We start from the raw sequence: 24,941 nt of genomic DNA, 5'->3' as shown, positions 1-24,941 counted from the left end.
GATTGATTGCAATTGAGTGTGACAGTAGAAGAAGGTGAATAATCGAAGCCAATTACAATTAAAACAGAAATAAACATAAATCGTGTCACTGAAAAAAATGATTACAAAAATAAGCTTTGTATATGCTGTATAAATGTGTTTAACTACGGTCAAATGGGAAGCCCCTGTGTACAAATAAATGAGTATGATTACCATAGCAGAAAGAAAGTGTGTTTGTGTTTGTGTTTGCGTGGGTGTGTGGGCGGACCACCTCAGGTGCGCACAGCACGGCGCGCAAACCACACTGTGCGTCGGTGTTCACGCTCTGACGGTTCTGTTCTCTCTGCTTCTCTACCGTCGTTGTTAAAAGCGCATAATAACAAACACGAAGAAGTTTGATCCACGGTTGAAACAAGCGTCATGGCTGCTCTGTCAGGAGGAGAGACGTGCATCAAATACCTGATGTTCGCCTTCAACCTGGTCTTCTGGGTGAGTGTGAAGCCACGGGTTGTATTGTATTGTATGGTATTTTGTTGTGTTGTGTTGTGTTGTATTGTATTGTATTGTATTGTATTGCATTGTATTTGTGAAAAGGAGATGCACCGCACGCCCTGTCTGTGCTTCATACACGCGCGTGCTTGTATGAGTGTGTGTAAATGTGTAAAGAGCTTTGCGTGCAGGCGCGTTCATGTGCGAGCAGTAGTGAATGAAGGGATACGGTGTCTCAGTAGGAGGACGGTGACGTACACACACAACACATACGGTTATGACACAGTCATATATATGATATTCATTAACAGGCTGTGCGGTGATTGTTGGACTCTGATCGTCAGTGAGCACCGTCAGAGTCACCGGAGCTTGTTGAGACTGAGCGGCCACGAACATTAATCCCCTGTGGCCAAGTGACCCACTTCCACTTCCACTTCCACTGGCACACTGCACACTGCACTGTTGAGTCTCCACGCTCTGCATTTTAATAATTACAACAGGAGGCAGGAGACGTTTTGTGACTGACAACAACAACAACAACAACATCAGCAGCAATAACAGCAACAGCTACAATAGTAATAGACTCCCATCTCTGTCACGTGATGTGAATCTTGCGCATGTCAATGACCCAATGTGTGTGAGTGTGTGTGTGTGTGTGTTCTTGTATTTGATAAATATTTAGGACCCTTTCTGGCATAAACACTGACCTTGTCAGGACCTAGTCTTCATGGAGGACAAAACCTGGTCCTCAAGACTTGAACTTTGGCTCAGTTAAAGCGGACCTAGAACGGAAGTTCCAATTAACACTGTTTTTAGTGTGTATCTGCGTCATTACCTTGTTTAAGAAGCCCTGAAGGTTCTAAACAAACAGTTCAGCCATTGCTGAGAACGCTGTGTTTTATTGTAATCTCGGGCTCAGCGAGATCTCTGAAAAAACCCGGTCCGGTTACGCAAACAGCAGTTCTCCGGAGCAGCAGATCCTCCTGCTCCGGGCACTAGTCCGGGTACATCCGGTTGCGTAATTTAACCGCAGAAGTAGAATAACGTCCGTTGTGGAGGTGTTTCATGAGCGACAGTGTCTTCTGACTCCGGGTCAAAGTCATAAAAGGGACTGCGGCGGGGAGTCGTGAAGAAGCTATTTTTAAACACTGTTAAATCGATGTTTTGATAATGAGTAGCAGTGCATCCACCGTTCCAGAGGGGGAAGCTGTGCTTCTGAGAGCGGATGTGCTGAATATACTGGCCAATCACAAGCCTCTGTCTTCTGGGTGAGAGAGTTGAGCCTCAAATCTCGCGGCTGGGAAACACTGTCAGAAAAGAGGATTTCTATCAGCTCGTTTACAGCAACTAGGAGGTTTTTGACCATAAAACAAGTTAATGTATGTAAGTAGACCTCCATAACTAACATATATGTTAGATATTATGTACAACAGGACCACTCTAGGTCCGCTTTAAGGAAATCAGTGGTATCGCTGCATGTCCCTAGAACGGTAGCTGCACAAATCCATGTGTGTACTGTGTGTTCCAGGTATTATTCATGTTGTGGTGACTTAAATCTGTTTACACAGTCATATTATGGGGATTTGTCTTCCTAATAGGGGACAAAAAGCAAGTCGCCTTAATATAAATGATTACGTGTTGTATGGTTAGGATGAGGTTAAGGTTAGACTTAAGGTTAGAAATGTATGTAATGTCCTCTGAATGAAGTCATGGAAACTAGACTGTGTGTGTGTGTGTGTGTGTGTGTGTGTGTGTGTGTGTGTGTGTGTGTGTGTGTGTGTGTGTGTGTGTGTGTATATAGTGTTTATAAATGAATACTGGATATCACATACATGCAGGCTATTTGTGTCTCACTGCCTGCAGGGTGTGTCCTGTGTACTTTTGGGTGTGTTTACAAGAATGTTTTGCCCTTTTATGCACATTTGTAATTTGTGTAGCTATACATAGATGGCACCAAAGATAACCATCCATTTATTACAGGCTTAACGGGGTGTTCTCACTGTGTGTGTTTGAAAATATGTGTGTTAGAGAGACAGGCAACTCTTCTTTGTTTGTCATCAGTCATATAAATAGAGCAGTGAGCTTTCAGTGATCACAGTTCAGTGCTGACACTACACTACGGCATCCATGCAGCTTTCAACCTGAACCTCAGCTAAAGCTGGGGACACACTACAAGATATTTGTACCCTGGACACAATCAGGTAGTGTCTGCCTGCTGATTACCGACCCAACTGCAGACATATGCTGGCAACAGCCAATGAAAAAGAGTAGGTAGGACACAGGACATAGGATCAGAAAATGACAGGAAGTAGCAGGAACATCTAAACAACAATGCCAACGTCGACTCCTCCATGACTTCACCTATTGCTCGTCTTCTTCTTTGATTTCTCAGAGCAAAACAGCAAACCGTTTGTCCATGTTTGTTTACCCTTCGACTTCAGTTGGCTTGACAAATCATGTACTCTGTAGAGCTGTAACGATACACAAACTCACGATTCGATTTGTATCACGATTTTTGACCCACGATTCGATACATTCCACGATTTTTTTTAAATTTAAAAAACATTTAATTAAACAACATTTACTTATATAGCAACTTAATGTAACATTTAATAACAAATATTTTGGAACACTGTGAACAGATTTAAACATAAATAAATGAATAACCAAAGATTTCTCTCTTTTCTGTAACAAAATAATACTGTTGAAAAATACAAAGTAAATGATCAATCAGACTGGGATTTGTCCCCAAAGCATGCTGGGAAGTGTAGTTCTTCACGAGAAGCAGGTTTGTTCCAGTGGAAATAACTTGTTTTGATAAACAGCAAAGGTAAGACAACATTTCCGCTTGTATTTCTTCAAAGTCAGTTGTTGCTCCTATTTTGGGGCTGGATCCGTGAATCTTGTTCATAGAGTGATAAAAATGTTACCATTAGAATCTGTGGATTCTCCGTTGTTTACATAATCACACTGCTCCGGTGCCGCTTTTAAACAAGTGCGCTGTAATGGGTTTTTTCCGCTCCTGCGGGTTTGATCCATCTGTGTTTTAACTGTGTTTGGTGAACATAAGAATGGTTTAAATGAGCTTTTAGCTGAGTTTCTGACCTTTCTGTGGGTATGCAGCATGTCTGTGTTTGTTAGAGTTAGACATGGTTTTTCAACGCTTTTGTCGCTGCGTCTGACGCTGCCCCCGGTACTGAGGTAATCAGTAAAGAAGAGATTAACGCGATTAAAAAACATAATGCGCTAATGATGACTGTAATTAATTAATCACAATTAACGCGATAATTTGACACCCCTAATCAAAATAAGTTTGGTAGCACTAACAGTTAATATCACGTGGCTGACTGGAAAAATAACTGGGAGATAGAAAGGGCGTTTAGCCATTCTGTTTTCTCACGCCACGAGACAGGTTTGTGGCTCTGAGTATCGCGGTTTCAATTTCGATACGCATCGTTACAGCCCTAGTAGTCTGTGATCCCTCATCAGGCGCAGTCGTGAAATTTGTCATCCCCATTTTTCCTCTGCTGTTTTTTTAAAACAAACGATACAGAGCATAGTTTAAAAACATAAAATAAAATAAAAAAAACACCTAAAAGCAAACAAAAACAATGGGAGTCCAGCTCAACCTGAGTTAAAAATCATGGAGCCAGCCCATTTAAAGAGAATTGTGTATCTGTTGTAGAAGAATTCTACAGAAACGGGGGACAGTTTGGCATCCTTTTCTCCAAGCTAACGGCTAATATTTAGTCAAGCTAAGCCACCATTAACAGACTTAGATACACATAAAGTAATGAGAGGAGAGGAGACACAGAGGAGAGACTCACAAATATCTGCAAGACTTAAAATAATAATAATATAGTGTATACGTGCATATAATTATTATCCTCTATGTGCCTCTAAAATAATACTTATACTAAAAATAATATTAATACTTTTATACGTTTACTTTTTATTAAGTATGTTATAGGTATTATTATTTTTGTATTATCATTATTATAATGATGTTTTGCAATTAAACTGTACTTTTATATCAAAACTTGGGTGGATATAGAAGACGTAATAGAAGACATATTTGGGTGCAGCATCTGTTACTCAAACAGGTCAAACATGCTGCTACACAGGCTATTTTAGAAAAAAAAACAAATATGTGAACGTGCCTGAACAGACCCTTCTGTGCTGCTGAACCTCCCACATCAGCCTACATGCTCACACAAGGCTACATATGGAGAGACTGTTTCTCAGGAAAACCCTACCTCAAACACTTTCTATTTCCTACTGGTGTGATCAGGTGATTATATGTAGGTGTGGCATTGAAAGGGAGTTTCCTTTTCACAGCACGGTGACTCCATTATGCTTTTGCTTCCTCATGTGGAGCAGTTATCCATTAGCATTCATAACTGGACAGTGTGTTTTTTTCTGAATCAGCATGGCTTTCACTGGGGGCATCAAGTGTGTGAAGTATCTCATGTTTATCTTCAACTTTTTGTTTTGGGTAGGTGACCTTTGCTGGTTTGTTTGACTTGTTTGATTGTGTTGTGCTTGTGTTCCTGTGAAAACCAGGGTGAGACACAGGTGTTACAGAGGAACAGTTTGGTCAGTCCTCACTTCCTGAAACACTGCGTGATATGTTTAAGATATGCTCAAGGTCAAGTGAAGTGGTGGAGGAAGTACTGTATATCTCAGTACTTAAGTAAAAGTACAAATAACCAGAGAAATATTAACTTTAGTAAAAGTAGACATACCAAAATGACAACCCTAAGTTAAAGTAAAAGTACTTGTATAATGATTCATTCTCTTAATGTCTATATTCTAAAAAATATAGACATTGGCATTTTAATGAAGTTTTAGGTTAATGTAATGTGCTTACCATCTATGGCCCAGTTTTCATTCTGACTTAATCTGTCAGGGTAATCTTCAGAGTTAAATATCAACAGCGAAACCAACAAAGAAGTCTGGTTATACATCTTTAAAAGATTTATTTAACTGCAACACAAATATTTAATGTCAATTGCAGTACATTAACCATTTTAACATTGCAACCACAACACTGTTAATCGTGTTGTTTAAGGCTGTAAACATTTTTGATTCAGTGCATGAGTTTTCATTTGACAGGAACAGGTGCGGGTCATAAGCTCGCGTTGATTAAAGCCTTGTTTGTAATCACGCGCGTGATGTGGCACGGGGCTCCGCAGACAGCGCGCCCTACTGGCACGCACGGAGGCGTTTATACTCAACGTGTTGTCTGTTGCAGGGGCGTACAACCACAATGTTCAACTTGTGATGCCGGATAAAAGTCCGCTGCCTAGCAACAGTAGTAAACAACTCAGTTGTAGTAAACTTTCTACATTCTACATTCTACATTCTATCTCGTACGCCATGCAACATTTAAAAAAAAACCTTTGATCACTTTCAACTGGTCCACAGTGACCACACCAAGTTTGAAGGTGATCGTACAAAAGCTCTAGGAAAAGTACGTACAAATACCATTGGTGTGAAATGGCCAAGAACGCATCCAATTTGAGTGCAATCCAAAACGTGTGTACCAAGTTTCGTTCATGTGCGTTAAACCTGACATCAGATTCTTGCACAGTCATGCTTGAACCCTACTTACTATAACTTAGCAGTATACATATATTAGGGCTGTAACTAACAATATTTTCATATTCTAGATTAATTGTTTGGTCCACTAAATCTCCGCAAAAATTAAAAACAGAACAATATGCAGCAGAAAAGTTGTTATTGTTGAAGAGATTATGTTACACTTTTTAACTATAGAAAGCTAATATAAATTGTCACAAGCGCAAAGTACCTATCTGTATATATCTGACTGTTTTACTGACATTTCTGTAACAACTAATAACTTATTTAAATAGGTTAATTCTGTAAACCCCATTTCAATGATTCATAAAAAAAATACCCATATCATTTCTAAAGCACATTTATACATCTTAAGTGAAAGGATGGGGGGAAAAAGCAATTTAATTTGGCAAACCCCCAAATATTCTGCAACCCTTTTGTGGACTCTGGAGCTATGAGAATGACTGCATTAGACAATAGGAATTCATCGGAGACTTGAGTTGGGGCAACATGGTGGTGCAGTGGCTCACATTGTTGCCTCATAGAAAGAAGATCAGCAGTTTTGGCCTTTTTGTGTGGAGTTTGCATGTTGTCTCTGTGTGTGTGGCTTTTTTACTTCGATTCCTCCCTCAGTCCAAAAACATACAAATTGTGGATTGGTTTAAGTGGATAAATGTTAGAGTGAGAGTGAATGTTTAATCATCTCTGTGTGTTTGCTCTGCGATGGACTGGTGAATTGTTCAGGGTGTACCCCACCGTTTGCCCTATGTCAGCTGGGGTTGTGTCCAGCTCCCCTGTGACTCTTATGTGGAGGATAGAAAATGGTAGAAAATGGATGGATGGAGACTTGACATGTGTGTGTGTGTGTGTGTGTGTGAAGATCTTTGTCTATGAGGTGTGTGGAAACGGAATTTAACAGAAGTTCTACAACTTGACACCAATTATATAATTGTTATTAAGTTGACAAGAGGATTTTTTTTCTCCAGCTTGCAGGTACGGCTGTCTTTGCTATAGGCCTTTGGCTGCGATTAGACCCAAAGACCAAAGGCCTGTTTGAAGGACAAGACTCTCCGTCTGTGTTTTACACAGGTAAGATTCTCTCAGTCCTTCTACAGTAATAGAACATTTTAGCCAAGTTTGGTTTGTCTACAGTGCAGTAAATGTTATTCTGTTGTCATGTGTAGGTGTGTATATCCTGATAGCAGCTGGAGCACTGATGATGGCGGTGGGTTTTCTTGGATGTTGTGGGGCAATCCAAGAATCCCCCTGTATGCTGGGAATGGTTTGTCCAATTTTTTTTTCTTCATGGAACTCTCCTTTCTTGCTCTATACAATATTAATTCACTTACCATATAAGTAATAGTTATCAATAAGCCATTGAAAGGTCGGTATTAGTGTTATAAAAGCACAGTTAACACATTGAATATTTATTTTAAGTCACTTAGAGGCTCTTAATACAAACTTGTGAAAGGAATACATAGTTGTCAGGTAAAGAACTCATTAATTTATCAAATTTAAGACACTGTTAGATTAAGTAGCTTCAAACAAACATTGCTAACTGTTAATGAGGGTATTTTGAAGGCTTTATTATCCTTTATAATGTGTCAGGGGCCGAAAAAGGACAAAAGTGTAAAATTATGATTTTATTTTATTTAATCACAATAATTTAAATGTACGGAAGTTAAGTAATCTTAATAACTTAAGTCACAAGAAAGTAAGCCAAAAAAGGTCAATGTAAGAATAATCAACAATGACTGGAAAAAATAACCAGCTTAATAATGGCACTGAGCCAGTGGGCTGAACAAAAGCCTAATCTATCAAAAGAAGATAGTTCACTAAAAGCAATGAACACCAGCTTCTTTTGATTTCCTCCCCTTTTTCTGCCATGGCTTCTTCCACTTCCTGTAGACAGCACCATTGTCATTACCTGATTGGTTCTGTGCATGTGCGAAGTGTGACTACTTCCTGTCAAAACAATTTAGAACAGGTTCAGGGATTTCAAACAAAATGTGTTTAGTAGTTATTTTTATAAAATGATTGATTTAATGGGCAGTAAATAAAGGCAACATAAAACGACTTTATTAACATTACTATGGACCTCTTTACAAGTATGTTATAAGGTATAGTTTATAAAAGGATATGAAAATAAAGGGTTTTCAAATATTTAATACGATTGCAGATCCTGAAAACTAAAAGCTTTACGTTGTAAGGCTGTAGTGATGTCGCTCAGCAGCACTTCAGGAACTGTGGGCTATGACTGACCCGACAACATTTTATCATAATTTACTGAGTATTGTCAAGGCCAGTGAGGAGTCTGCTTGTTCACTTACTTCCTCCCTTCCACCCTGTCTGACCTTAATCTTCTTAAACTTAATCTCTGGAGGAGGAGGAGGAGGAGGAGGAGGAGTTTATGTAAATTGCTCACAAGCATGTCTTTGCACACAGCTATGTTTCATTTTTTATGTTCTCTTCACAGTTCTTCTCTGTCCTGCTCGTCATATTTGCCGTCCTTGTTGCTGCTGGAATCTGGGGATTTTCCAATCAGAGCAAAGTAATGTTGAAGTTTTGTTGTTTTTATTGCTACATAAAGTAGGGCTGGGTGATATATCGAAAATGCATCGTTATCGAAATTTACAATGATAATCAACTTCATTTTGCGCATGACGATATATTCGATAATTAAAAATAATAAATAATAGTAGTTTTTGACTGTGTGTAGGTAGGCAGGCTATGGAAGCAAATGTGTGCCATTATCCAAATGAAAATGCATTAACAGAAATGCTTTTTCATTTTCAAAATGGAGCTGCATTTTGTGACTCATAAAAAAAAATGAATAATCAATATTTCAAACTGCATTTTCATTTTCAAATTCAAGACCGCTCATTCTGTGACTTAAATAAAATGATAAAGAAAATGACATTTAAGATTTAAATTTCAAAACATCCTCCAGCAAAAAGGTAACAAAATCCAATTTGAAATGTCAAATTTGAAAATTAAAATGCATTAACAGAAATGCTTTTTCATTTTCAAAATGCAGCTGCATTTTTTTGACTCATAAATAAAATTAATAATCAATATTCCAAACTGCATTTTAATTTTCAACTTCAAGACTGCTTATTCTGTGCCTTAATTAAAAGACAAAGCAAACAGAGAAATGCTTTTTCGTTTTCATGTTCGCCGCAAAAAGTGTTTCATAATTCAAATGAGTTTGCAATACGGAGCGGCGCAGGATAGTGACGTCACTGACCACTCCCCTTGTTCTTACAATCATGCTGAGCATAGATATACAAAGTATAGATGTCTTACGGTGGTATGGACAGTATTGGCCAGCAGCGCGGACGACACAGCTATCTTTTATATATCTATGGTAATGAGGAGGTGTTATGCGTGATCGCCAGACTGCCGATGACTGATTGACCAGAGTGCTGTCACAGGAAAAACAAGTCTTACACAACTGACTGTAGATCAGTAAAACTAACGTAACAATCCCAAAAACGTGGGTTTATCTCCAACAATTACCGGAGGAAGCGTCTAAAATCTCACTAAGGAGTCGGGTGTGTTTAGGGACAGCACCGCTGACTGTGACCGGCTGCATAGACGCTGCAGCTGTGTGTGTTTGTGTCACACAGAGTCTGCGCTCCAGAGAACTCTGTCACCAGGATCGAGCCAAACCATAATGCTGAACTGTAGATCAGTTTAAACTACTTTAACAATCCTAAAAAACGGGGGTTAATCTCCAACAATTACCAGGGAAATGTCTGACATCTCAATATTTAACAGAGAAGTCTGGTCTACGATGGTCCTCCACTTGTTTGTGTGGGTGTGTGTAGAAGAGCCAGAAGAAGGGAAAATAAATCACTGCATTTGATACATATCATACATAAAACGTGTATAAAAGTTATGTCTGATGTGTCAGTACTGATATCTGTGTCACGATGCACAAAATGCTTATATCATGCACATGGTCAATTATGCAAATTAGGCGATGACGTCATTTAGCGACTTCAAACTTATCATTCATTTATCGTGATCGAGGTGAGCTGCTCAATATACAGTATCGTGATATCGATTTGAGGCCATATCGCCCAGCCCTAACATACAGTTTCAAGCCCTTACATACCAGGAAATGACAAGTGATGTGAAATACTGTTGCTGTGTGAAAGACAGGAAAATATTGCTGTAAGACTTTAAAAGTGTGTGAAATAAATGTGGACATTTGTCTGCTTCCATGCTGTTTAAATCATCTCTTTTGTCACAGGTGGTGAATGACATCACAGCATTTTACCAGCAGACGTACAACAACTATAGGACGACGGGAGACGATCGCCTTAGAGAGACACTGCGGCTGATTCAAAGTGGGGTGAGTCACGTGTGCTCTGACTCAGATGGTCCACCTCTTATTGTACAAGCTTCAGATCTTATCTGAGGAATGTTGCAAAAACAATATTTTCAAGTGGATGCACTGTACTCCCATGGGAACCCCTGCAATACTTTTTAAAACTGTCTCCAGCAAAGAAATCCTTCATGTTTTTTTAGCAATAGAAATGTGAATTGGTGTGTGAATTGGGTATGAAAGAAGAGTGATAACGTGCTGCACATTGATGCACTGTATGAAAGTGTGAAACTGTAGTGTAAAGCAGCTTTGAGTGGTCATCAAGACCTTTACCTATAATGATGTGATATTGTGTGTGTGCAGCTGAAGTGCTGTGGTCCAAATGGGGCTCAACTGGATGATGACAAAGACACCTGTCCCCGCGGAGAGCTGCTGGAGCAGCTCATTACTAAGGTATGCATATTGAATACGAACACCATTTGGTGCCTAAGTCACTGCATGTCAAATACATAATTGCAGTATGACGTGTGATTAATTAATCAGTAGTCCTTTGACAGACAGACTTTCCTTAGCCTCTTTGCAGTGTTGCTAAGGCAACAGAGTTTCTACTGATGCCTGCATGCTCTCAGGCTGTCAGGCACAAGTCATGTTCAGTGCAGGTTTAGAGAGAAAAAGCTGCAAGAAAACTGTGTCTGTGTCTTTCAGAGCTGTCCTGATGCCATCGATGAGGTTTTTGACTCCAAGCTACACATCATCGGAGGAGTGGGCATTGCCATTGGAGTTGTCATGGTAACTATATTTTATGTTATGTTGAGTCAAATTTGTGTATCTGCATCTTCTTTTTTCATCATCATCTTTCAATATCTAATCTAAGTGTCAAACATATTAGGATATCTTCAAATTTTTGTCTCTGACACAGTAAAGTGCAACATTTAATCCTTCAAGGCTAAAGCCCAATTTATACTCCTGCGTAAAGTGCTCTGCGCAGGTTACGCAGAGCCCTCTGCATCGACGGAGAGCCTCTCAGAGAGTCTCTGCGTCGTCTCCGGCTGCACGAAATATTTTTTAAGTGTCCGTCACTCCGTCAAGGGACAACGGAGACGGCGAGGGCTGCGATTGGTCCTCAGGACAGGCCGAGCTAAGCTGCTCTGTGCCGGCTCTCAGTGCGCACCGAGCGTCCACAGAGGAGGAGCTGATCACCGCCGACAACGTCGCTGCCAAACTATAAATACGTCATATTTTAATACACACAGCACATGTTTAGACTCTAAATGGCTAATTTCTCGCCTCAAATTATCTTAAAACTGTGTTCCGTGACACAGAAAAGTGAGAAACAGCCACTGTTTCAATGTTATTCAGCTGCAACAACAACAACAGTCTTTCTCTCTCGGACGCCATTGCTCACTGTAGCCAGAAGTACAACAACCTTGCGTGGCGCCCTATACTGATCGGGCGGGAAATTGCAGTGCGTATCTGTCACCACGACGCAGAAGTATGAAGGCTCGAGGCGTCTCCGTGGTGACGCAGTCGGATAACGCATTACGCAGTCGAATAATGTGGCCTTTACTACTTAAACAACAATTAAAAGACAAGTGATAACGGAAGATTACCTTAAAAAGTACACATTTCCCCTACCAACCTACCAGAATTAAAATAATGTATTGTATTGTAAATTTAAGCAAGCTGATAAAAACCTGCAATGACTTTGGACAATGTGATAAATTGTTAATCTACCACAGTCTTATCAAGTCTCAGCAGTCATTTGACTGCCCATCTAAGCCTGAACCATGACCTTGATGCTGTTGTGGTCTTCAATGTCGTAAGGACTCATATCACACATTGGCTGCCTTTACACGGCAGAACTTGAGACCCAATTCTGATATATTGTATCCACTGGATTGGCTTGGCTTTTGTCCAGGAAATATCGAAGAAATTATAATCCCAGCTCTTGCTTTTGGGCGTATACTACCATTTAAAAGTTTGGGGTCACCTATACAATTTTTTGTGTTTTTCATTAAAAGGCACCCTATCATTCATCAAAAGAGTTGCAGAATGAACAGAAAATAAAGTCAACACATTGACAAGATTAGAAATAATGATTATTATTCCAAATAATAATTCAAACTTTGCTTTCGTCAAAGAACCAGCATGACTGTTTTCAGCTGTGCTAACATCATTGCACAAGGGTTTTCAAGGGATTTCTAGCCTTCTAACCCAATTAGCAAACACAATTTACCATGAGAACACTGGAGAGATGGGTGCTGGAAATGAGCCACATTAACAATAGAGTTTTGAAACTTTTGAACGGTAGTGTAGCTGATTCATATCTGATTTATTTCCACATACGAATGATGCGTGAAAACGATATGACCATATCTGAACCCATGTGCTTTTTTTCATGCTCACACTCTCATGGGTCATATCCGATCTGTGCCACATGGGAGGAAAAGGTCAGCAGACTAAAGAACGTGTCTCCTCCTCTACTCTGCAGGTGTTCGGGATGATCTTTAGCATGCTCCTGTGCTGTGCCATCAGGAAATCTCGGGAAGTGGTGTGATGACCTATGACCTGCACGTCACAGTTCCTGGTTTATGTTGCATGACATCATTCCTAGAGTCACGATTCTCAACTTCTAATAGAAACAGTTTTGTTCACGGGGGGAACTTAGGTTCGACTGGGTGCAGGTATTTCTGTTTCTTATTCAGTATGATTTCAGTATCAGTTCTAACTTGACTGTTGTTGACACTTTTTGGACTAGATATAGATGTGATGTGGTTTTTTAAGCCCAGTATAGAATGGGTGTCACTTGTGCTTTAACAACAGCAGCAGTGTAGTACAGTAATGTGTACATTGTGGCCATTTGTTTGTGAACTGCTAATTATCGAAATAAAACTATTGTGTAATGTGCACTGGTCACATTTCCACATTTCTCTCTGGCAATAAGAGTGCAGGGATTAAAAAAGCAGTTACTAATATAATTCACAACTGAACACTGAACTGTTAGCTGAATCCTGAAACAAATCTCCTTCCTTTTTATGCTCTATTTAATTTATTTTCTTTGTAACTTTCTGTAAATGTGTATTTTTTTATATTTTTTGCAAAACATTTCTAATGCTTGAGTGGTTTGCATGGTTTAATTGTACATTTTGTAATGTCTATGTCATTTTACAGAAACTGGCTTAATTTATACCATATTGTATGCACTATGTTTGACAGAGACTAAAAAATATAACGATGAAAGCCAAATAAACCAAAATGTATTAAACTGACTGATTGTATTACAGTGGCATTAATGTACAGTGCACGGGTCAAACTAACAGTTTGGTTTTTATTTGGGCAGCCTGAGGTTGGGAAGAAAGGAATAGGGCTTGTAACTGGAGGGTTGCTGGCAGCCAAATGTAGATGTCAAATCACTACCACATGTGTGCAAAAATAACTTAAACTCAAGCAGGAGTATTTTTTGCAGGATGATTACAAGAGTTTATGAAGTAAGTTCACTAGTAAAGACCTTATGAGACTTTGTAAAGTCTAAGAAAAAAGAGGATCCCTTCACTTTTCTTCACCCCTGCAATTTTTTTCTGATAATGATTAAGGTGACCCATTCAATAGGTGCATAAAGAAAGACAGTATCAATTTGTTGTTAGACGATTAACAGAGTCCTTCTTGTGTCCACTTGATGGCAACTTCATAAACACAAATTATTTACATGTATGATGTAAAATAGCTCAACAGGACACATAGCAACCACATAAAGACAGGGTAGCATTTTAACTCAAGTCAAGTATTTACTAACTGACCAAGGATCAAGAGGATCAAGACAGGGCTGCCAGCTTTTGAGAAAACCTTGGAGTGAGACATCGTGGCATGCCAGGCTAATGTATGGCTGGTTAACACCACACACCCAATATATTTATTTATAGTAATATTTTATGCATCCCAAGCTTAAATAATGCTTTATGTATTATTAATGCTTAATACTAATAATGCTTTATACAATAATAAGGTACATAAGTCAAGACCTGGATTCGATCCTGCGACCTTCCCCACAAAAGTTAAACAATTTAACCTCTACACTAGCAGTACCAGCTTATTCTGCACACGTGTTTGCCTGAATTCTTACAACCATTGACGCCTCTCTTGCCACTCCGTATCGTAACCGCACTGTCTAGGTATCGCGGGTGCGAGCGGTTTCAAACCTTTCAGAGGATGGATGATATTCGCACCACATGCTTATGCTATTCAGAATTACGAAGGACTATTAGGGCCAACCAAAAAAAAAAAGACAGCCGAAAAAAAAAAAAACCTGGCACATAAAAAAAATATATATATACCCTCTCTGGATCGCACGCAGGTGCAACCATCGGTACCCCTGCATCTGCCCCATTCAAGCTATTTCATTTTGTATGAATGCGGCCACCTCCTCCAAGTTTGTATGGTTTATCCTCCTGAACAAACCAAGTTTCCGACAGTCTCTTCAGCGTCCTAATACTTATCACCACACTATGTTTATGAGCCAAAAGAGAGATAATTTCCTTATTATTATAGCCTATTTCTTGTGCCGAATTTTTTTGGCTGTTTTTTTTTTTTTTTTAAGACTCCTTCGTACAGAATAACGCTTAGATTGGGCCCAAAAAAATCAAGCACGTCCCGAGCCTGTGCACGTTGTGTCCGAGCCCGACACATTAACTGTCCAAGCCCGATTTAAACCCGACATTTTTAAATTACTTGAGCCGTAAATGTACACGTACGTCCACATCCTCCCCACAGCGGGAGCATGTTGTACCTGTTGCCACAGTATAATTGACAACAATAACCGCTGAGCTACGCTTCCATGAACGCATATGTTGCTAATGACGATACGCGTCCTGGTTTTTAAATGATGCGTTCGTCTCCGCAGGTTTTTACACCTTCCATACGTACCACGCGAACACGACGAGGGAGAAAAAACACAAATGCTTGATCAAGGGTAGATAATCTAAACTCTAATTCATAACCGTTTTTAATCGTGCGCTTTCACAACCTTTACCAGATACATACAACAAACATATGACAAGATAGTGCAGTCAAATTGTTCAATAAGTGTAAAGTAAAGTGCAGAATTGGATCTTTAAATGTGTTGCTACAACATCAACAATATTAGCTAACAAGCTAACAAACGTCGCCTCAAATGACTGCTGTCCGATGCTACGAGCCATAAACAGCTAACGCGTATGAAATCGTGAACTCCGTGGCACTGTTAAAACTAAGTGTACTTATCAGTTAGTGCTGGGACAGGTTAAATCAGCACAATCCACTGCATTCTATAATATAGCTTAAGATGGAAAATCTTTAAATTCAAATGTGAGCTCTGATTTGCTTCTTTATTAAAATCTATGTAAGGTTGGTCTCCTGCATGTAAAGGTTAGCAGGGTCTGGACCAGGATGGATTACTGATCGAGCCAACCGGGTCCAGGCGCAAGGATTCAGGGGGCCCTGAAGCCCAAGTCTCTACACTACCATCATGATATCTTTGCTATACTTATTCATCCCACTATTTTAATGGGGCCCCTCGGCCAAATAACACTGGTTATTATGTGATGTCTTTATAGGACCCTTTAGGCCACGTTAGGAAGGTTAGGTTATGTGATATGTCTAACATTATTATCATTATTATTATTAGTCAGGTTTTGCCTGACAAAAAGCACATTTAGCTTGTGGGAGCACGAGAATCTATGAGATTCATTCTTACATAGCAACCAACACATCCATCCATCCATCTTCTACTGCTTTATCGTGCATATGAGAGTCACGGGGAAGCTGTGGCAATCACAGCTGACATGGGGCGATTTGTGGGGTACACCCTGGACAGGTGGCCAGTCCACCACAAGGTCACATACATAGACAAAAAACCACCCTCTCACACCTACGGTCAATTGAGAATATCCAATTTACGTAATCCCTATATTGAATGTTGTTAGACTGTGGGAGGAACCAAAGAACCCAGAGAAAACCCACACACACAAGGGGAGAACATGCAAACTCCATGTGGCCCACAACCAAAATATAAGTAATATATATAATATGTATAATAATAAATGTAAGTGGTTTTTTTTGTTGTTTTTTTCCAGTCTGAACCCAGGTGGCCACTGGCTTATAATCCATCCCAGGATGTGCAGGACGTGATAGAAATGTGATAAAGACTCACGCACCAATCTCCACCAGTGGTTTGGCGAAGATCCTGCATGTGTCCTTTGCTCCAGCACATACTCACAGGGTGTAAAACAAGCCTTGCCCAGGGACGGTACACTTGGTGCCACAACCAAGTCTTGAAGAGCCTTGCTTCCACACTGGAGGGGAAAACGAACCAGCATCAACGCCCTATCACCACCACCAATATCTAACCCCTCATGGGCAAGTGCCTTTGTCCGTGAAGGGGCTACAGCTGTCAGGACCAACTCCACATCATCGGAGAAGCCAGCTGGGCTTAGCAGGCGACTGGAAGATGCTGGCAGATATTGGCAAACAGCTGGTCTTCCCCTCGATGCGTCCCACCACCAGCTTGAGGCCTGACCTGGTGCTCTGGTCCCCTTCCTTAAATAAGGTCTACATAATTGAACTCACCGTACCCTGGGAGGATTCCATGGAGGAGGCATATGAGCGGAAACATCTGCGGTATGTTGAGTTAGCTGAAGCACAACACCATGGCTGGAACGTGGAAGTCCGCCCAGTGGAGGTTGGGTGCAGAGGGTTTGTGGGAACATCGACCACAAATCTTCTGAGGGACTTGGAAGTTAGGGGCCAGAGTCAGCACACAGCCATCAAAGCTGCATCAGAGGCAGCAGAAAGAAGCAGCCGTTGGCTCTGGCTGAAAAGGAACGACCCCAGTTGGGCCCTCAAGTAGCGTGTCAGGAGGTACGCGGTCAGCTTAGGCTTGACTCAGGGAACAGGACAACCCTGCCATGCATAGTCCCCTAAGATGTCCGCCACTTGACAACAAGGTGGTTCTCATGGTGAATTGGGCTTGGGACGCAAGCTCAGGCTACAGTCTGTGTAAAGGCCGATACACTCCATGACCGAGAGGAACACTACTGATGATGCGTCCCAAATTCAATTCTTTCCCAGGAATATACCATTCACCATTCACCGGCAAGTCCACTAGTTATTTGCATGTGCTTGTACAAGGATATCAACATCCCATCCTGTGTTTTCAGGAAACGCACCTTTCCCCCTCTTTGATATTTGTGACTACAGCAGAAAACAAAGCACATCACTTTCTGGAAATATTGAGTCTCAATCTGGTGATTACAGTAAACTTTCAGATAGGTTTGTGATTCTGGTTCTTTTGGAATGACTCACTATTTCCTCAGAAAGAAGTGAGAGTAGACATTAACGGTCTTTTGATTACAGTGCAGGGAAGTGCACTCTGATTTAGTTGTTGACAGACTTGTGTTTCTGCCAAAACGCCCCACCCCGAGAGATAACGCTGATTATAAGCGGGGTGCGAGTAATAAATGTGTCTGTGTTGTTCGGCGTGTGTGCCCTTTATGTAACAGAATGTTTACAGGCCACAGGAAGAGGGCAAGGGAACTGATATACAGAAGATAATAGGAAAAAAATGAAGGGAAGCAAATGGGGAAAGGAATTTGCACAGTTGATGCACAGTCATTTTCTTTTAAATCTGGACTTGTTTTAAGACAGAAGGGTAAAGAACGGCTTGTTTTATTTGGCCTGTAGTGCAATGCAATGTAGAACAAGTGTGAAATGTATAAACATGTAAATTACAATCTCTGTATAAGTGTATGGATCATAAAACATGCATTCAAATCAAGTAATATGTGCAAATCTGCACATTTGTGTGGATCGTTTATATGAACAAAGAAACCTGAAACTATTTACATCAGAGAGCCGGAAAAGATGGATAACAGTGTGATAGAAATAGCTGTGCATACAAATGAGCTTTATGAATGTGTGAGTGAATCGCAAAACTAAACCCAGGTTTACCTTGTGAGACAAAGCAAACTCGAGTAGTGTGTATCGTAACATTGGTAAGGTTACTGAGTAGCAGTGGAAACAATCAAATGATGAACGGCATTTTTAATATGCGACTTGAAGTGCTTCTGAACTTGTGCCCTACCCCGAGGCTTGTACATATCAGTGGGACATAGCGGGCAGTGGAAGAGAACAGCACACTGTGCACCTCGTCACCTGTGGTGGGCTGTTTGTCTTAAAAACACTGGTGTGTAGGAAGGAAAATCTAATATATGTATATATATATATATACATATATATATATGTATATATATATATATGAGACGGGATGGCTTGAGACTTGAGACGAGAGGCTCCGGTCTGCAGCCATACCATGGATGTATTGTATGAACTGGATAGAGTCCCGCCCCTTTGGCTCCGTTCATTCCTACGAAGCTGCTCACCCAGCGCATATGTCATAAAAACAACATGATTCCTGTAACACATATAGACTAATAGCCACAGTCAATTAAATAAACCATTTTTATTGATCGTTTTAATCTTTAACTACTTCATTGCACTTTTTTTGCTGCGATCACAGTCTCAATCTCAATTTCACTCATCGCATGATGCATATACAATGATATACTGCCATCGAGTGGTGGGAAATGTAGTTTATGGTCAACACACGCCTTAAAGCAGCATAGACCTATTACAACACAGATTTTTAAGACCAATTAATCACTCGCGGGCCACATAAAATGACATGGCGGGCCACATCTGGCCCCCGGGCCTTGAATTTGACACATTTGCTCTAAAGTAACGCTAAACTTTAAAAACAGAGGCACACATGCAGTACACAGGTACGCTGGTTATTTGTAGCACCGGACCAGCCCAAAAACATGCGTGAACCGATGACCAGTTCATGCCTGCCACACACTAACCTGTCTCTCGTCAGACAGACCAGCACCAAACTGACATTGTCCTGATAATTTGCACAATTCTGCAAAATATTCAGAGATGCTTTCATTTTTGCTCTGATTCCGTTTGTGAAATTGAAATCTTTCAGCAATAACCAGTGGTTTGGGGTTTAAATGTTGTTGGAGAGTGTCTACTATTTGCTGGAACGTTTTGTCAGCTGGCTTTTCAGGGGTTAATAAGCTCCGAAGCAGTCCGTATGTTGTCGCTCCCATTACGCTGAGAAAGACGCTGGATCTCCTTCCCTGCTTGACACCGTTAGCATCACAGTACAACTCCACCCGTTCAATGTAAGTTGCCCAGTCTTCAACACCAGCATCAAATGCTGTGATGGTCCCAACTTGACTTTACTTTTAGCTAGCTACTAGCAAGTCACTGTACATTTCACTTCACTCACGTATCTTTTAGCCTGCGCAACACGCGCACCTCGTCTTCACGTGTGTCGCTGCTTTTTCTCTCCTTGAGTGTCGTTATCCACCAAACATGAAGCTCTGTTGTAGGTCCATAATTCTCGTCGCCAATTTTTTGTATGTGGCCGACTTACACAACTATATCGTTAATAAAAACACTGGAACAAGGGGACTAAGTTTCGTGATTCTTTACTGGTCAGATGCAACTTAACACATACAGATCAATGCGTGTTAACAAAGCACCTGTAACAACGTGCTCTGACAACGTGAAGTTACTTAGTCACCGATATCTAACTTCTGCCTTTAACCACTCTGAGAATTCAATGATAACTTGCCTGTCTTGTTGCGACTTGGGTAGCCTACTAAGGAGGCGCTTCACATTCGAACCACAGTGGAGCTCTTCAAGGCCTTCACCGTGACAACTAACGACTGCACTCTGACGCAAACTCGTCGAGGGCCTTATCATCTCCAGTGGTGGGTAGGCTTTCCATGTCCTCTATTTCCTTCAGTGCAAACTGATATGGCCGTCCATAGTGTTCATGCAGTGCTTTAAGAGCTTCAGAGTAGGGCGCACTTGACTCCGCGTGACCTAGCACGAGACGATGGGCATGTGGCACCTTGACATGCTTCAGTAGAATAGCATACTTGTAATGCTCGGACTGAGAAGGATGAAGGAGGATGTGCTTCTAGCAGGACTACGCAGCTCACGTTCCACTTCATGCCTGTGCATCTGTGCTATGCTAGGTTGGTCTGGATATCCGACCAAATAATCATCCAGATATCTTGGTCACTGAACAGCACAATCATGATCAGTGTTTGTCAAACCTGGAAATGATGTTCTCAAATGTCTTGTTTTCTCCACAAACCAAAATGTTTTACTTTATATTATTTATTTGTTTATATGGAGCAAAGAAATGAACAATATCTTCACATTTAAGAAGCTGAAACAATCAGAAAACTTGTTTTAATAATGAAAAAAGCTTAAATCAGATTAATCAATTGTGGTGCGTATGAGTGCTGCAAAAATCCACGTTACGTGCATTTCATTTGTAATCAGAACTTGGATTTCCAACTTGGCCGCTCAGATTTCCAACTCGGAAACATGGCACAACCACACGTACCCCGAATTTGGATGTCAAGATGGCTGCCCTCATACAAATACTGCTGTTTTTACCGTTAATGGCACTTCTGTCAGATTTATTTCACAGTAAATCAGTTGAAGAATGTACCATTTAATTATTATCCAAACACAAGTTGCTGCAATGTCGGTGTGAGCCAAATACTGTGTAGAGGTTGTTATCAACTGGTTTTGCTATGGCTAGCTCAGGGTCCATACATTTTTCTGACTTTTCTCTGGAGCGCTGTGAACTCAGAGGTGACACCACTCCCAGCTCTGAGTTCCAACGTAAATGGAACATAGCACAAGACTAGGCTTCCAACACAAATGGCACCATTGATAAGGTGACCATACCTCAAACAACTGCACCTCAAGAAAACCTGTACTATCCCTTTAAGGTTTTTTTTTTTTTTTAATCATTTGGATACATTACAATCTCAGTCCTCATCCTCTGAGCTCTCCCAGGAAACATGTGCAGGGCTGCATGACTGTGTGTTTAAGGTGATGTGTGTGTAAAGCATTGTGTCCACCCTGAGAAGACTGGAGACACACTGCAGTACAGCGAGAAGCAGCCGGTATTTAGAGGAGAGAGATTCAAGGCCCGAGTTCAACATGAAATCTTTTAAAGAAACGTCAGTCTCTCTACAACAATTCAAGCTCAGTTTACTATCCACTGGAGGAAAATCACCAGTATCACCACCCTGCCTGAGGCGTATGGCAAAGTCTTGTTTGTAGAGGGAGCTGAATGTCTGCGACTGATTTAAAATTAAAGAGAGGATCCTGGTTTGAATGTGCAGGAAATGACGGGGACTTTGGGAATAAATCATTCGGGGCACATGAAGAAGGGCATTTGCCAAAAGCTTGGAAACTGAGCCTCTGCGGCCATGTTGGAGGAGGGTGTGACTTAAAAGAAACTCAAAAGTCCCACCAGCAGGTAGAACACACCCTGTCTTAGGTTGTCTAGGTTTACAAGTTGTAAGTAGCATGCAGATGGCGTCTTGAAATGCGCATGCATATTGGTCTGTGTGCCCTTCTCCTGGACCACAGATGACCACACTGCAGGGTTTGACCATGGTTCTTTCCTCACAATCATAGAAGGCCACGTGAACATATCTGTGAAAGAGAAAAGAAAGAAAGCAAAGAAATCAAACAAAGCAGGTGCAGAAAACACTCATTCAGAGCTGGTATCCAACATCCATCCTGAGTGATCCGATCACATGTGGATGGCGGTAAGTAGAAGTCTGAAGGTGTGATCAGACATGATCACAAAAACAACATTCAGAGGTGGTTTGATTCATGAGCTGCCTGAACACAATCTGTGCTCAGGAGGGATAATAGAGACCACTTTGTAGAGTAGAATCATTTTTTGATTTGTGCACATGATACTGCTGCTTACTACTACTATTAGACTGTGCTAAAAAAAACCAGCTTCACCTCTGGCACAAACAGAGTATCCTCCTTAAGTCTCTAAATGTTTCAGAGAGTTTAAAATAAGCATGATGTATTACTACTCCTCACTCCTCCAATATTAACCAATGCTAATATCGTACAGATAATATCAGGCATCCCTTCTAATGATTAAAACAGTAGTAAGAATAAGCTGCTGCCTCATTGACTTCTATATTTTATACAATGAAGAAATGTTATATCTACATCTGCAACATGGAGCCAATCCCAGCTGACAAAGGTGAATGGCAGGGTCAAACTGTCGACAGGTCACCAGACACAGGAATTTCACGACAGAAGAAACAGAGGGCGACAATTGTAGAGCAAGTGACTGGCTATGGGAGGAATGGGTGACTGTCAAAACTGTAGTTAAAAACAGCTTTGAGTTGACATCAAGATATGCTGTATAAATACTAACTATTTAAAGGACCTCTGCAGTTGCTTGCAGGGAAAAAAGTAAATACATTCGTATTGGTTATTGGTCCAAGCACTCCCAATCTATCGCCATATCGGATATTTTTTATCATTATTATTATTATTTGTGTACAAACCTGTGGACTCCCAGTAGTATTGGCTGGCAAAAGGTCAGAGAAGCAACATTGACCGGTTCAATCCTCCAGCACTGTGAGACAGGTGTGGTTCCACTCAGCTGGGCAAAGAGAGACAGCTCATCTTCACTAATACACTCCACAACGCACATGTGTGCCTGTGCAGCCAGAGCCAGGACAGCAGCAGACTGTTTCACTGCAGACAGCAGCACAGAAACACCCAGGCACTGCAGCTTTGCAAAAACACACTCAAGTGACTTTTCTGACCAGGCACTGAACTCTACAATACTTTTGTTCTCCATCATTTTGCCTCCACTTCCCACTTGAAACACAAATCCTTCATCTTGCAATTTCAGCTGCAGGTGCAGAGTGAAAACTACAGCTTTGACTGGTTGGTGGTCAGTGTGAGGGTAGGACACAGCAAAATCCCGATGAATGACCTGCCCCTCAATCAAATGTGAACAGCTGATAGGGAAGCCTGATACAGGTGTGTGCAGAGCAGGGAAGTTCTCATTGACAAACTCAAGTGCTGAGGGAAGGAGGTCACTTTTTGGCCTGCAGTTCCTGAGCAGTTCACAGGTGAGGTTGCTGATAAAGTCACTGTGAGTATGACCAAGACGAGTATGAAAGAAGGAAAAGAGCAGCTTTTGAACACAGGGGGAGTTGTAAGTGTGAGCTGGTGGTGGTGTTTTTGCAGTCAAGTGTTCCCATGAAACACATAATCCATAAGGGATGACTCCTCCAGCGATGACATCGTCCAGTTCCTCCAATGCAAATGCCATCAGTTCGTCAGCCAGTCGCCTGGCAGGGGCAGCTTCCCTTGAGCTGTAAGTGCGAGACTCCTTCCAAGCTGCTGCATGAATCATCCGCAGCAATGACGCCAACAGTAGAAGAAAAGTCTTGGATCCATCTCCGGTTGCTTTGCTGTGCTTCCTTATGCAGTCAACTACCATCCTAACACAGATAACACAAAAATACATCAAAAACAGAAAGTATACTCATATTGAATATTTAAATGTTGGTGAATACATATCTGTGTGTTACCTAGCCACTGGATTCTCAAGTCGCAGTGCAGTGAGTATGCGTGTCCCGCTGCGGGTCAGCATGGCCTGTCCTGTATCCCGGGTAAACAGTGCCTGTCCCCCTTCAGGACCAAAACTGTGCAGGACAACTGCCTCCAGAGCAGATACTGTCTGCAGGACATGTTTGAGGTGAAGATTCTCGACTGGCAGCATCTCCAAAATCTGGAAGACACACTTACAGATACAAAAGATGTACGTTTAAATTAGGGATGGGACTTTTTTGTCAACAAATCGATCGACAATCGACAAGTGCGCACCTCGACAAAAAAAATTAAATTAAAAAAGTTCGAAGTTTTCACAAACAAACGTGGACCTCGACAATCGACTCTCAAAATGTCTGAAATTCCTATCCCTAGTTTAAATTGTACACAGCAAATACACATATGTATTTTTTGTTGACAAGATTCTATCTTCATCACTGACAATTTGAATTTAACATGACATACAATGTCCAAATATAACCTTAAGAGAAGCATCCAAATTGTATTGCCACAAAAAGATTTTTGATTACCTCGTGTGATTTTACAACTTGACAGATGTCCACTTTACATTATGATTAGAATCCGTTTTATTTGCACACACATCAATTAGTGATATTGAATTTAACCTAATTTAACCCATCCTTTAAACAAACCTCTAGTTAAGGCAAACAAACTGCTCACAGGAGCAGTGGGCAGCACTCGTCTGCACCTGGAGAGCAATGGGGTATCTTGTATCTTGTTCAGGGGTATCCCAGCCCTTGGATATGAAAGAGTGACCCTCTGGTTACAAGCCAACTTCCCTTCATAACTTTGTAACTCAAAATAAAGCTTTGCCTCGCCCCAGGCTGAAAGACTTCAACGTGCAATGTACCTAACCACCTTTGCTCCCCACAGATATGTGCTGCCCACTGTTCCTGCATTAGGTTGTGTGTGTTTACTAACACCATGCAAAAAGAATGGGTGTTAGAGGTCAGAGGAGATTAATAACCAGATTTGAGGTGATGGAAACACACCATATATTGTCTTATAATGTGGGTTCTTTACAATGTAA

The 24,941-nt window shown here is 41.0% G+C and overlaps 2 protein-coding genes across 2 annotated transcripts; one reads left to right on the top strand and one right to left on the bottom strand.

The window, feature by feature from the left end:
- Window positions 1-331: 331 nt before the first annotated feature.
- On the top strand, window positions 332-13,619 carry cd9a (CD9 molecule a). The gene is made up of 8 exons (XM_083894398.1): window positions 332-468; window positions 7,035-7,137; window positions 7,233-7,330; window positions 8,525-8,599; window positions 10,307-10,408; window positions 10,745-10,834; window positions 11,087-11,170; window positions 12,873-13,619. The coding sequence occupies exons 1-8, from the start codon at window positions 400-402 to the stop codon at window positions 12,936-12,938; spliced, it is 687 nt and encodes a 228-aa protein (XP_083750524.1). The 5' UTR covers window positions 332-399; the 3' UTR covers window positions 12,939-13,619.
- Window positions 13,620-21,270: 7,651 nt separating this feature from the next.
- On the bottom strand, window positions 21,271-24,062 carry bbs10 (Bardet-Biedl syndrome 10; the record flags this gene model as incomplete). The annotated part of the gene is made up of 3 exons (XM_083894284.1): window positions 21,271-21,946; window positions 22,831-23,781; window positions 23,872-24,062. 3 exons carry the CDS (start codon window positions 24,060-24,062, stop codon window positions 21,271-21,273), a joined length of 1,818 nt encoding a protein of 605 aa, XP_083750410.1.
- Window positions 24,063-24,941: the final 879 nt, after the last annotated feature.

The sequence above is a fragment of the Microchirus variegatus genome, assembly GCF_963457635.1.
Source record: "Microchirus variegatus genome assembly, chromosome: 8".
Classification (NCBI taxonomy): Eukaryota; Metazoa; Chordata; class Actinopteri; order Pleuronectiformes; family Soleidae; genus Microchirus; species Microchirus variegatus.
The sequence above is the reverse complement of the archived record's forward strand: the minus strand, read 5'-3'. Positions and strand labels throughout refer to the sequence as shown.